We start from the raw sequence: 16,328 nt of genomic DNA on the forward strand, positions 1-16,328 counted from the left end.
GAGGGCACTTTAAACCACAGTACTGAAAGTGGTATTGTATAAACAGGCTTGCTTTTATTCTTGAAATCTGTAGGAGCTTAGCTGGGTCTTTTTTATTACATTTTACTGTCGTGTGACTTTATAAAACTCTTAAGGCCAAGAAAAGACTGTTGCCATCACTTACTTTGATCCTCCTGTATTATATATACTGGCTCTAGAATTTTACCTGGTGACTTGATCTAGCCCAGCAATTTGTTGTTGAGCCAAATGTAATTTAGAAAGAAGTTTGAGTTTAGGAGGTAGAGGATTCAGTTTGTTGTCTGCTATGGTAATTATTTTCAGCAGCAGGCTGTTCTCACCATTAAACTTGCATAATATTTCCAGTTTGAATGTTGTTGTTATTTTTATGCTAATTTTGTGTCTGCTAAGTTAAAAACACTTTGCACTTTGTTGGTGCGATAGACTGATCTGTACATGTTTTTGCATTTGGTTACACTAATGCACTTTTATTGCATCTAGCATTGAGCTTGGATTTAGATCACTGTGTATTAATGACTTGTCCTGTTTTCTGTTTACCACCACACCAATCTTTGCTTAATTGGTGAACTTTTTATTGGTTTCCCTAGAAAAAAATATAAAATCACTGCTGATAAAGTGACATTGGTTTGAAAATGAACCCTCGTAAATAACACTGATGAAGTGCAAATCCCTCATTAGTAATCGGTTTGTAAGCTTTATCCGCTTTTAGTTTGCTTGAAGTGGGTCATACTGACATTTTTATATAACTATTCAGAATATGAATCAATACTAAATCAGTTTTATCCTAAGACATTTCAGTATATTACTTGAAATGATTTAAAAAAAAAAAGCTTGCTGTCCATTACAGCTATTATAAGTTATTTAAAATATATCTGAAAGTAATAAGACGCTGTTCTATGTTTTAATTTCTTTGCAGATGGCAATAGTGGTTGGAGATGTCCTGCTTGTCAAAATGCTTCAACCAGAGTTCCTGCTACTTACACTTGTTTTTGTGGTAAGTGTTGCATATTTACAGTTACTTAATTTACAGTTTTCTAAATTAATAAAGGCTTAGTATTCATAGATGTTGTGGTTGGAAGGGACCTCAGTAGGTCATCAAGTCCGACCCCCTGCCCTGGGCAAGAAATTGTTAAAAATCTGGCTCCACTCTCCCTCTTACATCTCCAAAAGCACTCTGTGGCTTTAACTTTCCTTGTACTGGAAGCTAACAAGATGATTTTTTGGTGCAGAATTTCATTCTTGTATGAAGATCATATATGACGTTTAGTTTAAGTGCTACGTTAATTTTTATTATTTATCTTAAATCATTACTTATGTAAAGACAGTTAATTTTAAAAAATCGAAAGAAATGGCTAAAGTAAGTGCCTCTCTTCTGTGGTAGACATAATGTGTATCTATTTGGAACTGCGGGTTGGATGAGATGAATTCTTGAGGTCTCTTCCTGCCCTGTTGTTCTGTGATTCAATTATAGGCCTTGTATGTATGGAAAGCTGCATTGGTATAACATAGGATGTATATTTAAGACAGGATATTTAAACTGCCATATTTTCTTGCATGCAGTATGCTATGGCATATAATACACACCTTCTTATTGAAAGGCAGAACTAAGAAAAAATGGTTTTTCTAGAGTTATGGCTCCATAGAACAGGGACAGAGCTAATCTTCAGCTGACTCACCCTTCCTTTCCTGCTTATCTAAAGCGAAATTCTAGCTGCTACTGAAGACTGGTGTCTGTGGGTGGAGATTTCTGAAAAGTGCTAAAGAGTCTCCAAAGAGGAGAGAGAACAACAGCAGCTAGAAGACAGCCAAATTGCACTAAGAAAGGTTAGCTTAATTAGTGGAACATCAAGACTGCTGAAAAGGAGAGACTGTCACTAGCACTGCTGGAATGAAGAGCATTAAGTCTTTTGTTTCTGGATATTAATGCTGTAGCTGTTGCACTGTGGAGCAGGAGTCAAAGCAGGGTGCTTCTATCCTGGGAAGAAAATCAGCTTTCCCACTTAATACATTCACCCCAATGTTGGGAGGAAAAAAAGATGTATTGTATGTAAGAAAACATGCTCATTAAAACTCTGGCATGGTCATTCAGGTACAAGAGTGACTTTTTTTGCTTTAGTTTGTTAATTTGAACAGGTTCAGTGTCCTTACAGGGTTTTGTACTGGTATAATTATCTATACTTATGAAAAATATGCTTTAAATTGGTGTGACACATTCCTATGTAGACCAGGCCATAGATATCTATCTAATATAGAACAAAAAATAGCAGGGTCATAAGATGACCTTAGCACTTCTCTGGCACCACTCACTTGTCAAACTTGTAATCTGCTTTCTAAAACACCCCTGTCACGGAAACATTTTCCTCCCTGTTTCTTAACAAAACATGAATGCTTTTTCACTGAAAATACTCTTCAATACTGGATATTGATATTTGAACTCAATTATCTGAAATTGGTTTGGTCTCATAATCCCTTAAATTTACTTCATGGGTATTTCTCCTCTGCAGAGGTCTTAGATGAAGCCACCATCTGGCTTCTGCTTATTTATAGATTTTAAATGTAAACACTCTTATACATAGAATTACAGAATTTGATATAGGATGCTGTAAGTAAGATACATGGAGAGCTTTGTTTTAACAAAGTATTACTGTGCTTCAGTGTTTAGCCTTCTATGCAGCTTGCAGCTGAGTTCTGAATATTTGTCTGACCACTTGTATGACTTTAAGAATTAATTGTTTTTCTTAACTGTCTCATTCAGCCCCTCACTCTTAAGATAAAAGACAAAAGGAACTCCAGTAGAAGTGTGTTGATACATCAGTCCAATATTGGATTGGTACCGATATCAAGAGAATTTGTTGTGTTGGATATTGGCCCAATGGGGCCGATAATTTGCAGCCAGAAGCAGAGCCAGCAGCATAGGGAGCTGACTCCAGCTGGTTAGTCTGTTGTAGAAGGGGAGGGAAGCGAGGGGTGGGGTATTGTGGGGGAGGGGCAGATCAGTGTCCCCCGTGGTGAGGCAGGGGGCAAGGACAGGGCCAAGTGCTACGTGGGGGGGTGTGTCTCCTGCCACTGCTTGCACCCCAATGTTGTGGCCCCAGATCTGCAGCCGGGGCTGTGCAGGGTTCTTCTTGGCGGGAGGCTGGGCTGGGAGGATGCTGCATCTACCCCAAATTTTGTTGCCCTCGGCTCCCAGTGCCACCACTGTCAGCTGCCCAGTACAGCCCCAGCTCTTCCCAGCGCGTGGGTGGAGGCGGAGCATTAAGCCGAAGCAACTCCGGGCTGCTGTGGCAAAATTTGGGGTGGATGCAGCATCTGCCCAGCATATGAAGAGTCCTGCACAGCCCTGGCTGCAGCCTGCCCCGTCACACCCTGCACAGATCCAGGGGCATGTGCCCTCTCCCCCCCACCCATGCCTCACCATGGGGTGACATTGATTCCTGCTTCCTCCCCCCCCACACACTTTCCTCCCCTTCCACTACAATTGACTGACCAGCTGGAGGCAGCTGTATCAGAAATTAAATCAGTACCTGCTGATATGTCTCCTTAAATGTCAGCTATCAGTATCAGCCTGCAAAATCTCTATTGGTGTGCCCCTAAACTCCAGGTTGCCCTTAACTTTCAAAGCAGAACATCTCTTAAACATAGAATCTGAGTATTGAAAATACATATATCTGTAACTGTGTATACCGCATACAGGTTTTTTTCTTTAATGTAGTATTTATATGAACAAATACAGTCATCTGGTTTGCTTTTAGGTAAAGTAAACAACCCTGAATGGAACAGAAATGAAATTCCACATAGCTGTGGAGAGCTTTGTGGAAAGAGAAGACCAGGTCAGGACTGTCCACATCTTTGTAATATGTAAGTGTGTTTATAAATACAGTGTAATAATTCACAGAACATTATTGAAATCTGGAAACCAATTGCTCCTTGGGTACTTTCAGTTTGCCAGTCAGTAATTTCTCAAACAAAAATGCTTGTATAAATAGACTTCTAATGACTAAATGCAGGCTATTCTCTTGTTGGCCATTTAAAAATATATTTTATTCACTAGGCTGTGAATATTGTTTTTGAAGAAGTGGATATTTTTCTGTTACGTTTCCATTGTACTAACATAATGGTGGTATTGGCGTTAGAGGAATTGCAGATCACAAATAATTGGGTGGAAACAGCAGCAAGGACTCTTCCTTCTTGAGTCCTACCAGAGGAAAACTGAGCAAGTTATTTAAGATCGCACAATGTCTGTGACTGGCCAAGAAAATAAAATTGTGTATCCCATATTCCAGGCTAGCACCTTTTATTATTGGGCCATTCTTCTTCCTTAGAGGAGGGGTTTGATGAGTACAGTTGTGTCCATCTTCACACCTACCTCCATTACATGTTATGGAAAAGACAGGAATGCTAAATGCATTCAGTTCCAAGCTGAATGCAAAAGAAATTGTATTACTGCTGTTAGAACAAATACAACATTATTTGAGCGATTTAAAATCGTATTGTAAAAAGGGATCTGCTCATGACCAAAATTAAGTTTTAATAGATATTGCCCGTTTTCATAGGACTGATGCATATTTTTTTGCATCGGTAGGGAAACGTAAAATGACTTGAAAAAAATTATTTCTTGGACAAGTTTGCCTAAAAGATGCCTCTAATTCAGAAACTGTTAGCCAGAACAAAGAACATGTGGGCTGTTTTACAGAAGAATTGAGTGTATTAAGATTGTTGACAACTGTTAGGCCTCTCTTACTGTTGTGAAGATAGACATAGGAGGTAACCCTAACTTCCCAGTCAATCAAATTGCTTTATAAAGGAATATTTCTAATTTAGTAATGCTCCGTAGTAACTCTAGGTTTGCATTTGATTTGTAATTTTGAGAGGAAGGCTGACAATAATTTCTCCTTTGGATTGGAATTCAAGACGCTTGGGTTCTAGTTGCTGTGAGGCTTTGGCCACATCACCTTTGCTGTTTCTCTAAGAGAAGCTGGAAGGTTAATTCAGAAATTTTTGGTCTCTTATGCAGAAGGTCAGGCATAATGGAGATAGTCCAATCTGGCCTTAAAAATCTGTGAATGTACAGTAACACCCTAACTTACAAGAGTGATTAGAGGAATAATATCAAGTCTATTTTTTAAATGATTAGTCTTAATTTTTATTTTAAAGTTAAACAAGCTTTAAATTCTGGTATGCTATTGTGTTTAAAACTGACAGAATGTCTGTGTTACAGTAGATCATTTAACTTTCTGTTCTTCAAGTGGAATAAGTGTGTCTGTTAAGATACCATAAATATTCATATAATTTATTGTGTTCTCATTTTTAAGCCTCTGCCATCCAGGGCCTTGCCCCTCATGCCCTGCCTTTATGACAAAAATGTGTGAATGCAGACGAACGAGGTGAGATTATTTTTGCTGCTTATTGTATGAACAGAAATAGAGTTTTTGAAATGCTGTTCTTTTGCTTGTGCTTTTTGTGTGTTGTACATGGTCTGTGCAAAAGTGGGTTAGAAAAGGTGTAGCTATTTCTTATGGCTTTGCTTGAAGTTGGACTTCTCATCCTTATTAACTTGGAGAAAAAAATGGGAGATTGCCAATTTCAAGTCCTGTCTGTTTTTTTGGAATTACATTTTTGTGTCTTTAGAACACCTTTTTTTCTCATTGCTGTGTGAAAGAATAAGATGGAAAACAAACTGATTGTAGATGAAATACTGTCATACCTACTGAAATGAAACAATTTTTTTCTTTGCTGCAGTACATGTAGTAGTGGGTAAAATGCTCAGAGGTGAGTTTTAGTAGATGAAAACATGTTAAATTAAAACCTGTAAATAGTTTTCAAAATACCAAAAGAGATAAAACGTGTGACTCTGTTCAAAATTCAGTGACAGTTATATTTTAACAAGATTGCCTTATATTCTTATATGTGGAAATCTTAGAAGAAATGTTAGTGCCTCTTACATTTTTTTTTGACAAGGATTAAACAGGGGTTAGTGTATTCTTTGGCATTTGAGAAGCAGTGACACAAACTAATAAAGCTCAAGTCTTGGTTATGTACTCTTTGGTTCATGACTGAAGCTGTAGAATACCACAGGTGATTCACATTGTCATTAGTGGGCACTGAGAGAATATAGCAACACTCATAGCTTTAGACTTCTCTTTTTTTCACTTCTGTTTTTAAATGAATGGTTCAAAATGTGTAATGGCTCTCTCATTGTCTTAGAGTGAAGTGGGACTTGGCTGAATGAGGAGATCTGTGTCCTGATATCACTTCCAGCTATGATCCCATGAATAAATGCATGAAGACTGTCCTTCTCTCTTTATAGTCTGTTCATGTTGGTCACATACACTTGAAAATGTAGGTGTCCACTAGGGTAGACCCTGCAGTACCATTTGACACAACTGCAAAGTTAGTGATATTTTAGAGACTCACATATTCACATGCATGTTGTTTCAAAAGGCCCAGTTTGCCAAAGTTACTGTCACATAACCAGGCCAGACTAGGTATGATTGGGAAAATCCTTGTCTACCCTTGATGTCTGGTGTTAGATTTTAAGATCTACAGTAACTCTAGTTCTAATTGTGTTTTAATATGGATCCCAGCCTCCGCTTCATCTGTTGCCATGTAATTTTGGCTGTACTGGTGGTAGACTCTGTACGTCACAGCTCATTAGTCACTTTCCTGGCACAAAGCCTAGTCCCTCTGCTTATATGCTTGGCATCACTTCTTCCAAATTTGTCAGTAGCTGATTCTGACAGCTTCAGTGAGACCAGAATTGACCTCTCTTCTAATTCTGTTACATAACTACCGTTGACCTCAGCTTAACGTGGTACATGAGGTGATAAAATTGTTTTTATTAGAATTAATTTGCAGTGAACAGAGCACTTTGATTATTGAGAGAGAAACTCTGCCTTAGTAGGAGTGAAAAGGCTTGGAACCCTGCCCTTGGTGGAAGATACGATGAATTGTTTTTTCTCTTTCTGTGAATGGGTGGACTAAGATGTGCCTAGATACTGAGGCTTGGAGTTAAAATCTTGGAATAATTTTCCTTTTCCTGTGGCTAGGATAAATGATCCTCACCTCATTCCACCCTCCCACCCTATCTGACCCACGGAGGGAGATGTAAAAGCATCCTCATTCCTAACCCAGCACTACCTAAAGTTACTTAAACACAGGAAAAAAAGCTTTTCACCTGTATCCTATAAATGAAAGCTTAGTTCGGGGGGGGGGGGGTATGCCTACCCCTGGGGGTACTTGGGCCTGTGCTAGGGGGTACGTGCAAGCAGGGAGGGAGCATTGCCACCTCTCGGGAGCCGATCTGGGGTGGGGCGAGGTCAGTGGCACCCCTCTGCTGGGCGGGAAGCTTGCACGCGCTGGCCAGTGCTACCACACACCAGCCCGGTATGCTTCTCCGCCCCATAGAGGGGCACCACTGCCCTCACCCCAGCCTGCTGAGCTGCCCCACCCCACCGCGCCCGGCCCTGCTCTTGGGAGGCAGCAGTGCTCTCTCCCCGCCCACCCATCCCTCCTCCCTGCTCCATTTCCAGCTGCACACTACCCCCATCCTCTCCCCCTGCTTGGCATTTGGCCATCAAGGGTACTTAGACTAAATAAGGTTGAAAACCCTGGGCTTAGTTTAATAGGCAGAAGAAACAGAAGGTACCTCAGACCTGAAGTGCTTAATGTATTCCCTTATTAAATTGCCTAAATTCCTTAAATTCAAACACTTTGCTTTCTCTGTACCCTTTTTCTTTAGTTTGCTCTATCTAGATTGGAAGTGTGGGAGTGAAGCTGCCCTGAGGGCACCTCCCTCCACCACACCATGCTTCCACTCTTCAGAGTGGTTGTGTGATGAACCTACTTCTCAAACTTGCACTTGGCCTGCCTTCATTGCTTCATTTCCAGGGATGGTGTGTGCTGTAGGAGCAGCTGTGTGGTACGAGCTTCTCGGCAGCATCTCCATGAATTCTTCAAAAGCAGTATAGGCATGTTCTGTGTGTTTGGTGGCAAAAGTTCTATGTTCGGGGTGGGGGGGTGTGCACACGTGCATGGTTGCACACAGACACCCATGCATGTACGTTCAGCGTTCTTAAACGGTTCCAAGAGCTAGGTTGCCCAAGGTGAGACAGTATACAATCCTTGGTGTTATTTGCCTACATTAAAAATAAATACTGTGTAATCAGATCCCTGTTCTTGCTCCTTTTCAAAAGCACTAACAAATATTGATTCATAGATTGTAAAGCTGGAAGGGGCCTCAAGATCATCATACCTTAAACATATTGATTAAGTTACCTTCCCTATGCCAGGAAAAACATTCCGAAAAACCCTATTTTGGAAATTTGGAGCTGACCTAGCAGGAAATTAATATATTTCAACGAATGTGAAGCTGCAACAAACTTGGTTGCTTCCATGGTAGATACTACTGTGAGCTTCAACAGAAGCTTGTATCTACTGGAATAAAGCTGGGAAGTTCTTTGGAGAGAAATAAGAAGTCTGATTGCAAGAAAAACAAAGTTTCATTTCAGTCTCCAGAGTTTGTCGTCATAAATTTTACTTTTCTTTTGTATGCAAGGTAAGGAAAATGTGGTAGCCAAAAAAACAGCCACTCATCTACAGGCTGGTTCAGTATCATCCAGTACACACAGTTGAAGTCTCTGGTTTACTAAGTTTCCAAGTAGCAATATTTTGGGTTTTTAGAAAGGTCAAAGCCAAGTATTCTCTTATGTCCAGACTGGTTTTGGTTACAGGCAGCCCCTGCTTAACGGTCTTAATTGGCTCAGGGAAAACCAAGTGTTAAGTGGAACCATGCTAAGCAAAACCCATTTCTCCATAGGGTTTAATGTAAACAGAAGTAATTGGTTACTTCTTGCCATAGCTTCTCATCATTGCTGCTGCCACTCCCTACCCCTCCACCTGCCTGCTGGCCACTCCGGCCCCACGTGCCAGCCCGTGGCCCACGCTCCTGCCGGTTCCGGCACCATGGGGCCCCACACTCATGCTTCTCCCTGCTGCTGCTTCTCCCCACCCCCCTGCCCACCAGCTGCTCCGGCACCATGCGTCAGCCCAGGCCCATGCTTCTGCTGCCACACCCTGCGCCCCTGGCAGGGGCCCTGCGCTCATGCTTCTTACTGCCGCTGCTTCTCCCCACCCTGCCATCTGCCAGCTGGCACCATGTGCCACCCCGGTCTCCCGGCCCCTGCTGGCCCTGGCCCTGTGGCACCAGTGCAGGCCCTGAGCTCATGCCTGCCTGCCCACTCACTGCCACACTGATTCTTGCCACCGCTGCTTCTGCTTCACTGAGTGCTATAGGGAAACTGGCTCAGCGCTAAGTGAAAGGAGGAAGTATGAATTTTAAATGAGCGCTATAGCGAAATAGTGCTAAGTGAAACCATGTTAAGCGGGGGCTGCCTGTACTTTCAAATGGAATAAAAATCATGTGCTATCAAACACCTTCTCCAGAAATCCATCAAATCTTTGATTTCATTCTCACAGAATGAAAAGGGCTTAGTTGTTGATCCTGAAGATCAGGAGCAAGTCAGCCACGGATTGCAGAAATATCAACCAGTTTGTAGAAAGCTCTGTTTTTGATTTATTTGTTAACATTTTAACCTCACTTTTTAAAATCTGCCTTTCCATTTGATACCATAAGAGTGTTGAGGAAAGGTGATAAAAAATCAAAAAAAATTGTTTTATTATGTTTATTTAAAAAAATTTAAATAAAGTTATTTCACCCCCTCCAGCCACACTTTCTCCCAGTTATGGTTTAAGGTCACCTTGTTAACAAGCCAACCTGGAATAGGAGATGTAATTAATTTTAGAGGTATACTAATTTCTGCTAAAAACTTCAAATAATATTAGAGTTACTGTTTTACATATAGAATTCAAGCTGCCTTTAGTTAGTCTGACATACTGTCCTGTATATTGGGGTCAGGTTATCTGGAGCTGCAAATTGCTTCTTGTGGTATTATTTCTCTTTTCCCAAAGCATTACATTTGCCTTTTCATCTGAACATATATGATATTGGTTTAAGAGCCAAGTCATTTAGTGTAACTGTACAAAATCATGGCACCCACAATTATAATCAGTGCATGGGTTTTACAGAAGGAATGTTGTTATACTACTAGCATTGCTAGTCTTTGCATCGTATCTCAGACAAAAGAACTGAAGTTTGAATTTAGATTAAGAGCATGTATTAGTGTTATAGAAGTAAAAAACCTTATTGGGGCACTGTAACTTTAAGTAATTAAAGTAAGAAATGCACTGTTATTTCATATATTACCAGATCAAGATCAGGGTCCCTTTTCTTGCATTCAGGGCTGAGGCCAGGTCATTTAAAAGATAACTTTACCCTGATTATATGTCTGAAGTTTTTAGAGGAGAGTAGGTTTAGATTAGACATCCGTAAGAACTACTTCACAGTTAGGGCGGCTAGGATCTGGAACCAACTTCCAAGGGAAGTGGTGCTAGCTCCTACCCTGGGGGTCTTTAAGAGGAGGTTTGATGCCTACCTGGCTGGAGTCATGTGAGCCCAGTTTTTCTCCTGCCCAGGCAGGGGTTCGGACTTGAAGATCTACAAGGTCCCTTCCGACCCTACTTCTATGATTCTATGATACATCAGTCCAATATCGGATTGGTACCAATATAAAGAAACCCTCCTTTCCTGGCACAGTGAGATTTTTCTGACACAATCATAAGTCTGATCTGTGTAGGTGGCAGTTTTTTTGGGAGCTGATCTAGCAGCATGGAATGAACCCCATAGGAAACAAACATGATTCACAGATCTCAGTATCTTCTTTTCCAAATATACAAGGCTGAAATATGTATATGCTATTATGTGTTGTAAATGGCATAAATAAAATATACAGAAGTCAAATACTGTGCTCTAAACATACTTGTTGGCCTGAAGAGAGGCTGCGAAAAAGAATAAGCATATTATGAAAGTTACTAATGCACTACTAGAAACGAGATGCCTTAATGACAGTCTTGGCAACAAAGTTAACTTTAAACTTTTCAAAGATAGCATAATAATATAAAAGGGTGTTCTGTATTTTAAATAATGCAGTATATCCAGTTAATGTGACATCAAGCTCTTTTCTCTATTTTGATGTGCGAAGATTTACATAGTAGCCTGCCTTTGACTTGGAGATATGATCCATTTTTAGTTTCTGGACAATTTAATGCATTCCATTATTGTATATTTCCTTTGAAGAATTGCAGCTCATATTGCAAAGCAATTACTTTGATGAATGTATATGGAATATTTAAGTCCTAGTAAGATATTTTACTAATTATGCTGTTATTTATCTACAGTCACTCGGTGCGCTGTGGCCAGTCCACCACAATTCATTGTTCTAATGTATGTGGGAATACATTAAACTGTCGTAAACATAACTGTACTCAGGTGTGCCATGCAGGAGAATGCCCACCTTGCCAACTGACAATACAGCAAGGTAGGTATCAGATATGTGGAAAGCTGCTGAGATTTGTATGCCAATGTTTCCCCCCTCCCCTCCTCCCTAATATCTCTTACAGTCAGTGAGTTAGTTGATTTGTTGAATTTGGTATATAATAATCAAAACTAAACATAACCTTTATTCAACTCCTATTTGTTAAAACACAAGGCCTAGTTATGCTTAATTACTTAAAAACAAGTCACTAGGCCCTTTTTATAAAAGTATATCCATCCAAACCATTTTACTCTTGCTTTCCTAAATGCTAAGTGTTAAATTTAATTTTTTCAGGGAAAATAAAGGCTTTTGAGCACAATGCAATAGACACTAAATTTTTGAACCACAGGGAAGACTTCTGTTTTAATAAGTCTCATCTCCATCCATAGGATCTGAAAAAGGGGATTATTTCCTATGAAAGCTCATGCCTCTCTGAACCATCTAGTCTCTAAGGTGCTACCCTGCCCTACCTTCTGCCTAATGCTAGTCAGTATTTGCATAAACCTGCTGTTACCAGTTTTATTTGTGATTCATATTTGTTCTACATTACAGTTATAGAAGTATTATTCCATTAAAAAGCTGATGGTTTTTGAGGTTCCCAATCAAACACCTGCCTGATCCAAGGACTGCCTTCTGCCAAATTTCAGTACCTTGTTGGAGATTTTACAGCAGCTTGAGAAAAAGTCATAAGATTATTAAATAATGTGGTGGCCTAACATTGGCTATTACAGGGGTTGTTGCTATTTCCTTACAATTAATACTCTATTTGATTTTCTTTAAATTAGTAGTTCTATATGTTGAATATAGATGACACATTTCCATTGGGGTACTGAATGTTTGCTTATCACATACCACTCAGTTTACTGTCAGACTTGGGAAATATCAGTGTTGTCTAAGCTCTTAATCATAGTTTTCACTTTAAAAATCTTCTCCATATATTTTATAGAACAGAAAACATGCACCAGTGTTATTGAATATTTCAAATACTTATTTAACCTTGAGTAGGGGAAACCTGTTAAAGCTTACTACAAGTATAGGCACCCAGCATCATTTCTAGGCATTATTTAATCAGTAGTTTGGGGTGGGGGAAGTAAAGTAAAAATTGTATGAGAGCACGGTCTGGGTTCGTGCAGTGGGGGACTCTTCTCCCTTCTCATTTCCCTTGCCACTGATAGCCAGGAGGGGGGGATGGGGTGCAGGGCTGGGGAGAGGAGCTGTGCTGGCCAACTTGGGCGGGCAACGTGGGGAAGCTCTGCCCTGTCCCTTTCCCCCGCCCCGCGCAGCTGTACTGGTTCGGGCTGGGGCCGTGCCTCCTGCCTACTCCTGCTCAATTATGCCTGTCTTTGGTCCTGTGCAAACTGGCACAAGACCAGAGCCGCTGCCCCCCCAGCAGCAGGCGCTTGTATCCCTGTGCCATGCTGTAGGGAAAGGGGAGCTTCACAGAAGGAAGGATCAGGCCCCTCAGGGCTCCTGCAAATTGCAGGTGGTGGCAGCAGGTACCCAGCACGATTCTTGCGATTGTGCCAGTCTCCTGCTGGCTCCACCTGTAATTTTCTGGAGAACCAAGGGTTGCAATTCTGGCTTTGGTGGAGTGCCCCCTAGGGACATCATATAAATATAGAAAATTCATGAGCTACAAACACTCCCTCCCCACTCCCACCTGCTGACAGCTCAGAGCAGCCAAGCATGGCTGAGTTCCCACGTGGCAACCTGTAAGGGAGGGGATTGGAGTGGGGGCCCACAAAGGTGCCTGTGATTCTGATGGAGCCTGGGACCTAACTTGAGTTGGGAGGGGATCTGGTACAGAAGTTCTAACCTAAATCACTTAAGCCTGATGCACTACATTCATCTGGATCCATCTTAGACCAGGTTCTACCATTTTTAAACCAGTCTACATGTGCTGAACTTCTGTACTGTAATGGGTTTAGATGTGGTTTTGGTCACTTATACTGGTGTATGCATAATGTCTATGGCTGGCCGTAGTTAAGATGCGTTATCTTTTTTGCTAGTCAAATCATACTTTACTAATCTAGACTGTGGGCCCTGAAGTATGTTTTCCTCTCTGCTCTTGTTACAATATACTTTCTAATAGAAATAATGTAAAAATTCAAGCCTCCATGCAGCTACTGAAATGCATGCAACTGAACTACAGCATCTGCAGTACACCTTTTAAACTAGTACCCACATCTTTCTTTTTCACATGCCCTTCAGTTGTGTATGTATAATATTCAGTATTCTCCCATGCTGTTTGTGTTACTGTTGCTGTTCTTCCTTTCTGAATTTTTTTTCTTCCTTAGTGTGTTACTGTGGGAGCAGCTTTCGAGATGTGTTGTGTGGAACGAATGAAGAGCTCTCTGATGGATTTGGGAACTTCTCCTGTCAGAAGATGTGTGGCAGGTAAGGGCCCTTTTCTCTCCAAAAACTCAAGATTACATTTTATTACAAGATGCTGCGTCTCCATAGCAGCACACTACAGCAATGTAGCATCAGTGGTCACGAACGTCACGCTGCAGCTGTGTCACCGTAGAGACGTGCTCCCCTGTTATAGCACGTCGCTACGGCGATGTATGGCGAAAAAATCTGTGCATGGCCAGCAGAGCACAGCAGAGCACAGCAAGGAAGTCCTAAATGATGGTGTGGTATCAATGGTGCCATATGACCATATGTAGACATGCCCAGTTAATACAATATCCTTATATAATGCCTTCTGTTTTTTCTTTTTAGAAAATTAAACTGTGGGAGACACAGCTGTGTACAAGTGTGCCATCCTCAGCCCTGCCAGATTTGTCCACGACTTCCACAAGCAGTGCACTGCTGCCCTTGTGGGCAGACTCCTCTCAGCAAGTTGCTTGAGCTAGGATGCATTGAACGGAAAGTATGCACAGATCCCATCCCTTCATGTGGAAAGACATGTGGCAAACCTCTTTCTTGCGGTAACTATGGTAATTAGAACATTCTGCATTAAATCTAATTATATATCATTCTGAAACAGGCAGGTAGTTCAAGTCCAAATTTTTAAAACTCATATACAAAGAAACTAACAGAAAATCCATCCTGAATAGAAATATGTTTTTCTAATGATGTGGTGATAGTTGACTTGAAATTATAAGCCACTACAGAGCTTGCAATAGAATTTGTATTATCCTAGTAGTAGTTGAGAACCAGGAAGTACACCAGTTTAGAAATTAATTAAACTGACCAGTTCTTTAGCTGTTGCACAATGAGTCCCTGCTCTAGTGATACATTTCTGTTGGGGAGATAATTACAGAACATCTTAGAGCAATGGTTTTCAACCAGAGTTCCCTAGCATCCTAGGATGATACAGCACAAGTGCCCTGTCCAGGGAGGGCTGGGACTCAAGTGTGTGCTCCTGTCTGCATTTAGGGTTATCTGGGAAGCCTAAAACAGGCAGGAGAACTCACCTGTGCCACTGCCTTTCCTGGTCATTGTCCCGTTTCCCCCCCCCCCTTTCCCCAAAGTATAAGTACATGGGACAGTTCCACCTGCACCCCAGTTTAGAGCCACTGAGGTAAGCTGGGGCCGTAACATGGTGGTTCTTAACCAGGGATACTGCCAAATTCAGAAAGTTGTGGAGGGATGCTCTAAATCTAAAAAAGGCTGAGACCCACTGGTCTAGAGAGCTGTGTCCCTTGAGGTTACAAAAATAAATCCTTGCCTATCATCTCATGTTCTTCCTCTTCTCTCCCACCATGCAGAGATGTAGAGGGAGTCCAGATCCATGCAGCCAGTCAGACATTTCTGTGTCAGTCCAGGTTAGATTAAAATCCTCTTGGTCTCATGTAAAGTTACACAAATGTGTTAATCGGTCTTCAGCTATTGTTTTGAAGACAGACTAGCCCTGTTGTTCACTGGCAGGGAAGGGCTTGGCTTTGTCCTTGAGGGGCCAGCCATGACTTCATTGTGTTTCCACCACTGCAAGGACTTTTCTCTGCTGCAGAGTGAAAAATGGGAGATGTATGGGGTAACCTTTTGGATCAGCTCCAGAATAACTAGAACTGTGCTGTCAGCTTTGATCCCTTTGGCACAGGGAAAGCTCTTCTTTCTGTTAGCCTGAGGTTCCAGCAGCTTCAGCCTTTAGCCAGTAAGAGGGCAGGAGATGTATTTGGGCATTCACTGGTAGCCAGCTTGAACAAGAGTCTCTTTAGCTACCATGCTATACTAATGAAGTCGAATGGAATCAAATCTGGAAAATGTCTAACAAGTAAACTGCAATGATTAGTATACTTGCTCGTCCTTAAAGCAGCAAACCCAGGAAAGTTTGGACATTATATTTGTTTTTATCTCTCACACTGTGTAGATTAAAATTTTTGCCCTCTGCATTTGTAGATCTTAGATGGGCAAATTACTTTGCTGTCCTCCCCATACATTTTTACAGGGTTAAGCACAGACACCTTCAAATACAGCCTTTTCCGGTCTCTCTTCGTTGCCTCGGTTGGGGGCCTAAAATCTGAAAGGAGGCAAATCACTTGCATCTCTAGGTGGTAATAATTTAATTGGGCAGGGGAAATTGTAGATTTCAAAGCAGTAGTCTTTGTGTCATTTTCTCACTTGCTTAGTTTTTGAAGCTGAACACCTAGTTCTTGGATGGCATGCTTGTGTGGGGGACTTCTTCAGTCAGTTGGTCCTCTCAATTTCAGGACCCCGAGGCTAAGAGAGAGTCTCAGCCTCCTGTTGGACTCCTCACTAAGCTTGGATGATCGGCATCAGTTTTAGAGATCTTGCCAATCTGATCCTTACCAGTCTGTCTGTTGCCTTGTGGGGCCAGGCCAACTCTCAGGATCTCAATATTGCGCTGTTAGACAGGAGGGCACATGCACACACTCAAAAATCAATTAGGTGCCCACACACACACACACACAC

At 41.4% G+C, this 16,328-nt stretch overlaps 1 protein-coding gene across 3 annotated transcripts in view; it reads left to right on the forward strand.

Annotated features, from left to right (window-relative positions):
* Positions 1-16,328, forward strand: part of NFX1 (nuclear transcription factor, X-box binding 1) — an 89,140-nt gene that overhangs the window by 21,776 nt on the left and 51,036 nt on the right. For 2 of the 3 annotated variants that reach the window (XM_019539644.1, XM_019539663.1), the window contains exons 4-9: positions 935-1,012; positions 3,771-3,876; positions 5,331-5,402; positions 11,311-11,450; positions 13,745-13,844; positions 14,172-14,389. In XM_019539644.1, the coding sequence (XP_019395189.1) occupies positions 935-1,012; positions 3,771-3,876; positions 5,331-5,402; positions 11,311-11,450; positions 13,745-13,844; positions 14,172-14,389 (714 nt within the window). The remainder of the gene's footprint in view (positions 1-934; positions 1,013-3,770; positions 3,877-5,330; positions 5,403-11,310; positions 11,451-13,744; positions 13,845-14,171; positions 14,390-16,328) is intronic. The other variant, XM_019539654.1, reaches the window with a different exon arrangement.

The sequence above is a fragment of the Crocodylus porosus genome, unplaced genomic scaffold (assembly GCF_001723895.1).
Source record: "Crocodylus porosus isolate Cpor-Errol unplaced genomic scaffold, CroPor_comp1, whole genome shotgun sequence".
In the NCBI taxonomy this organism is placed as follows: domain Eukaryota; kingdom Metazoa; phylum Chordata; order Crocodylia; family Crocodylidae; genus Crocodylus; species Crocodylus porosus.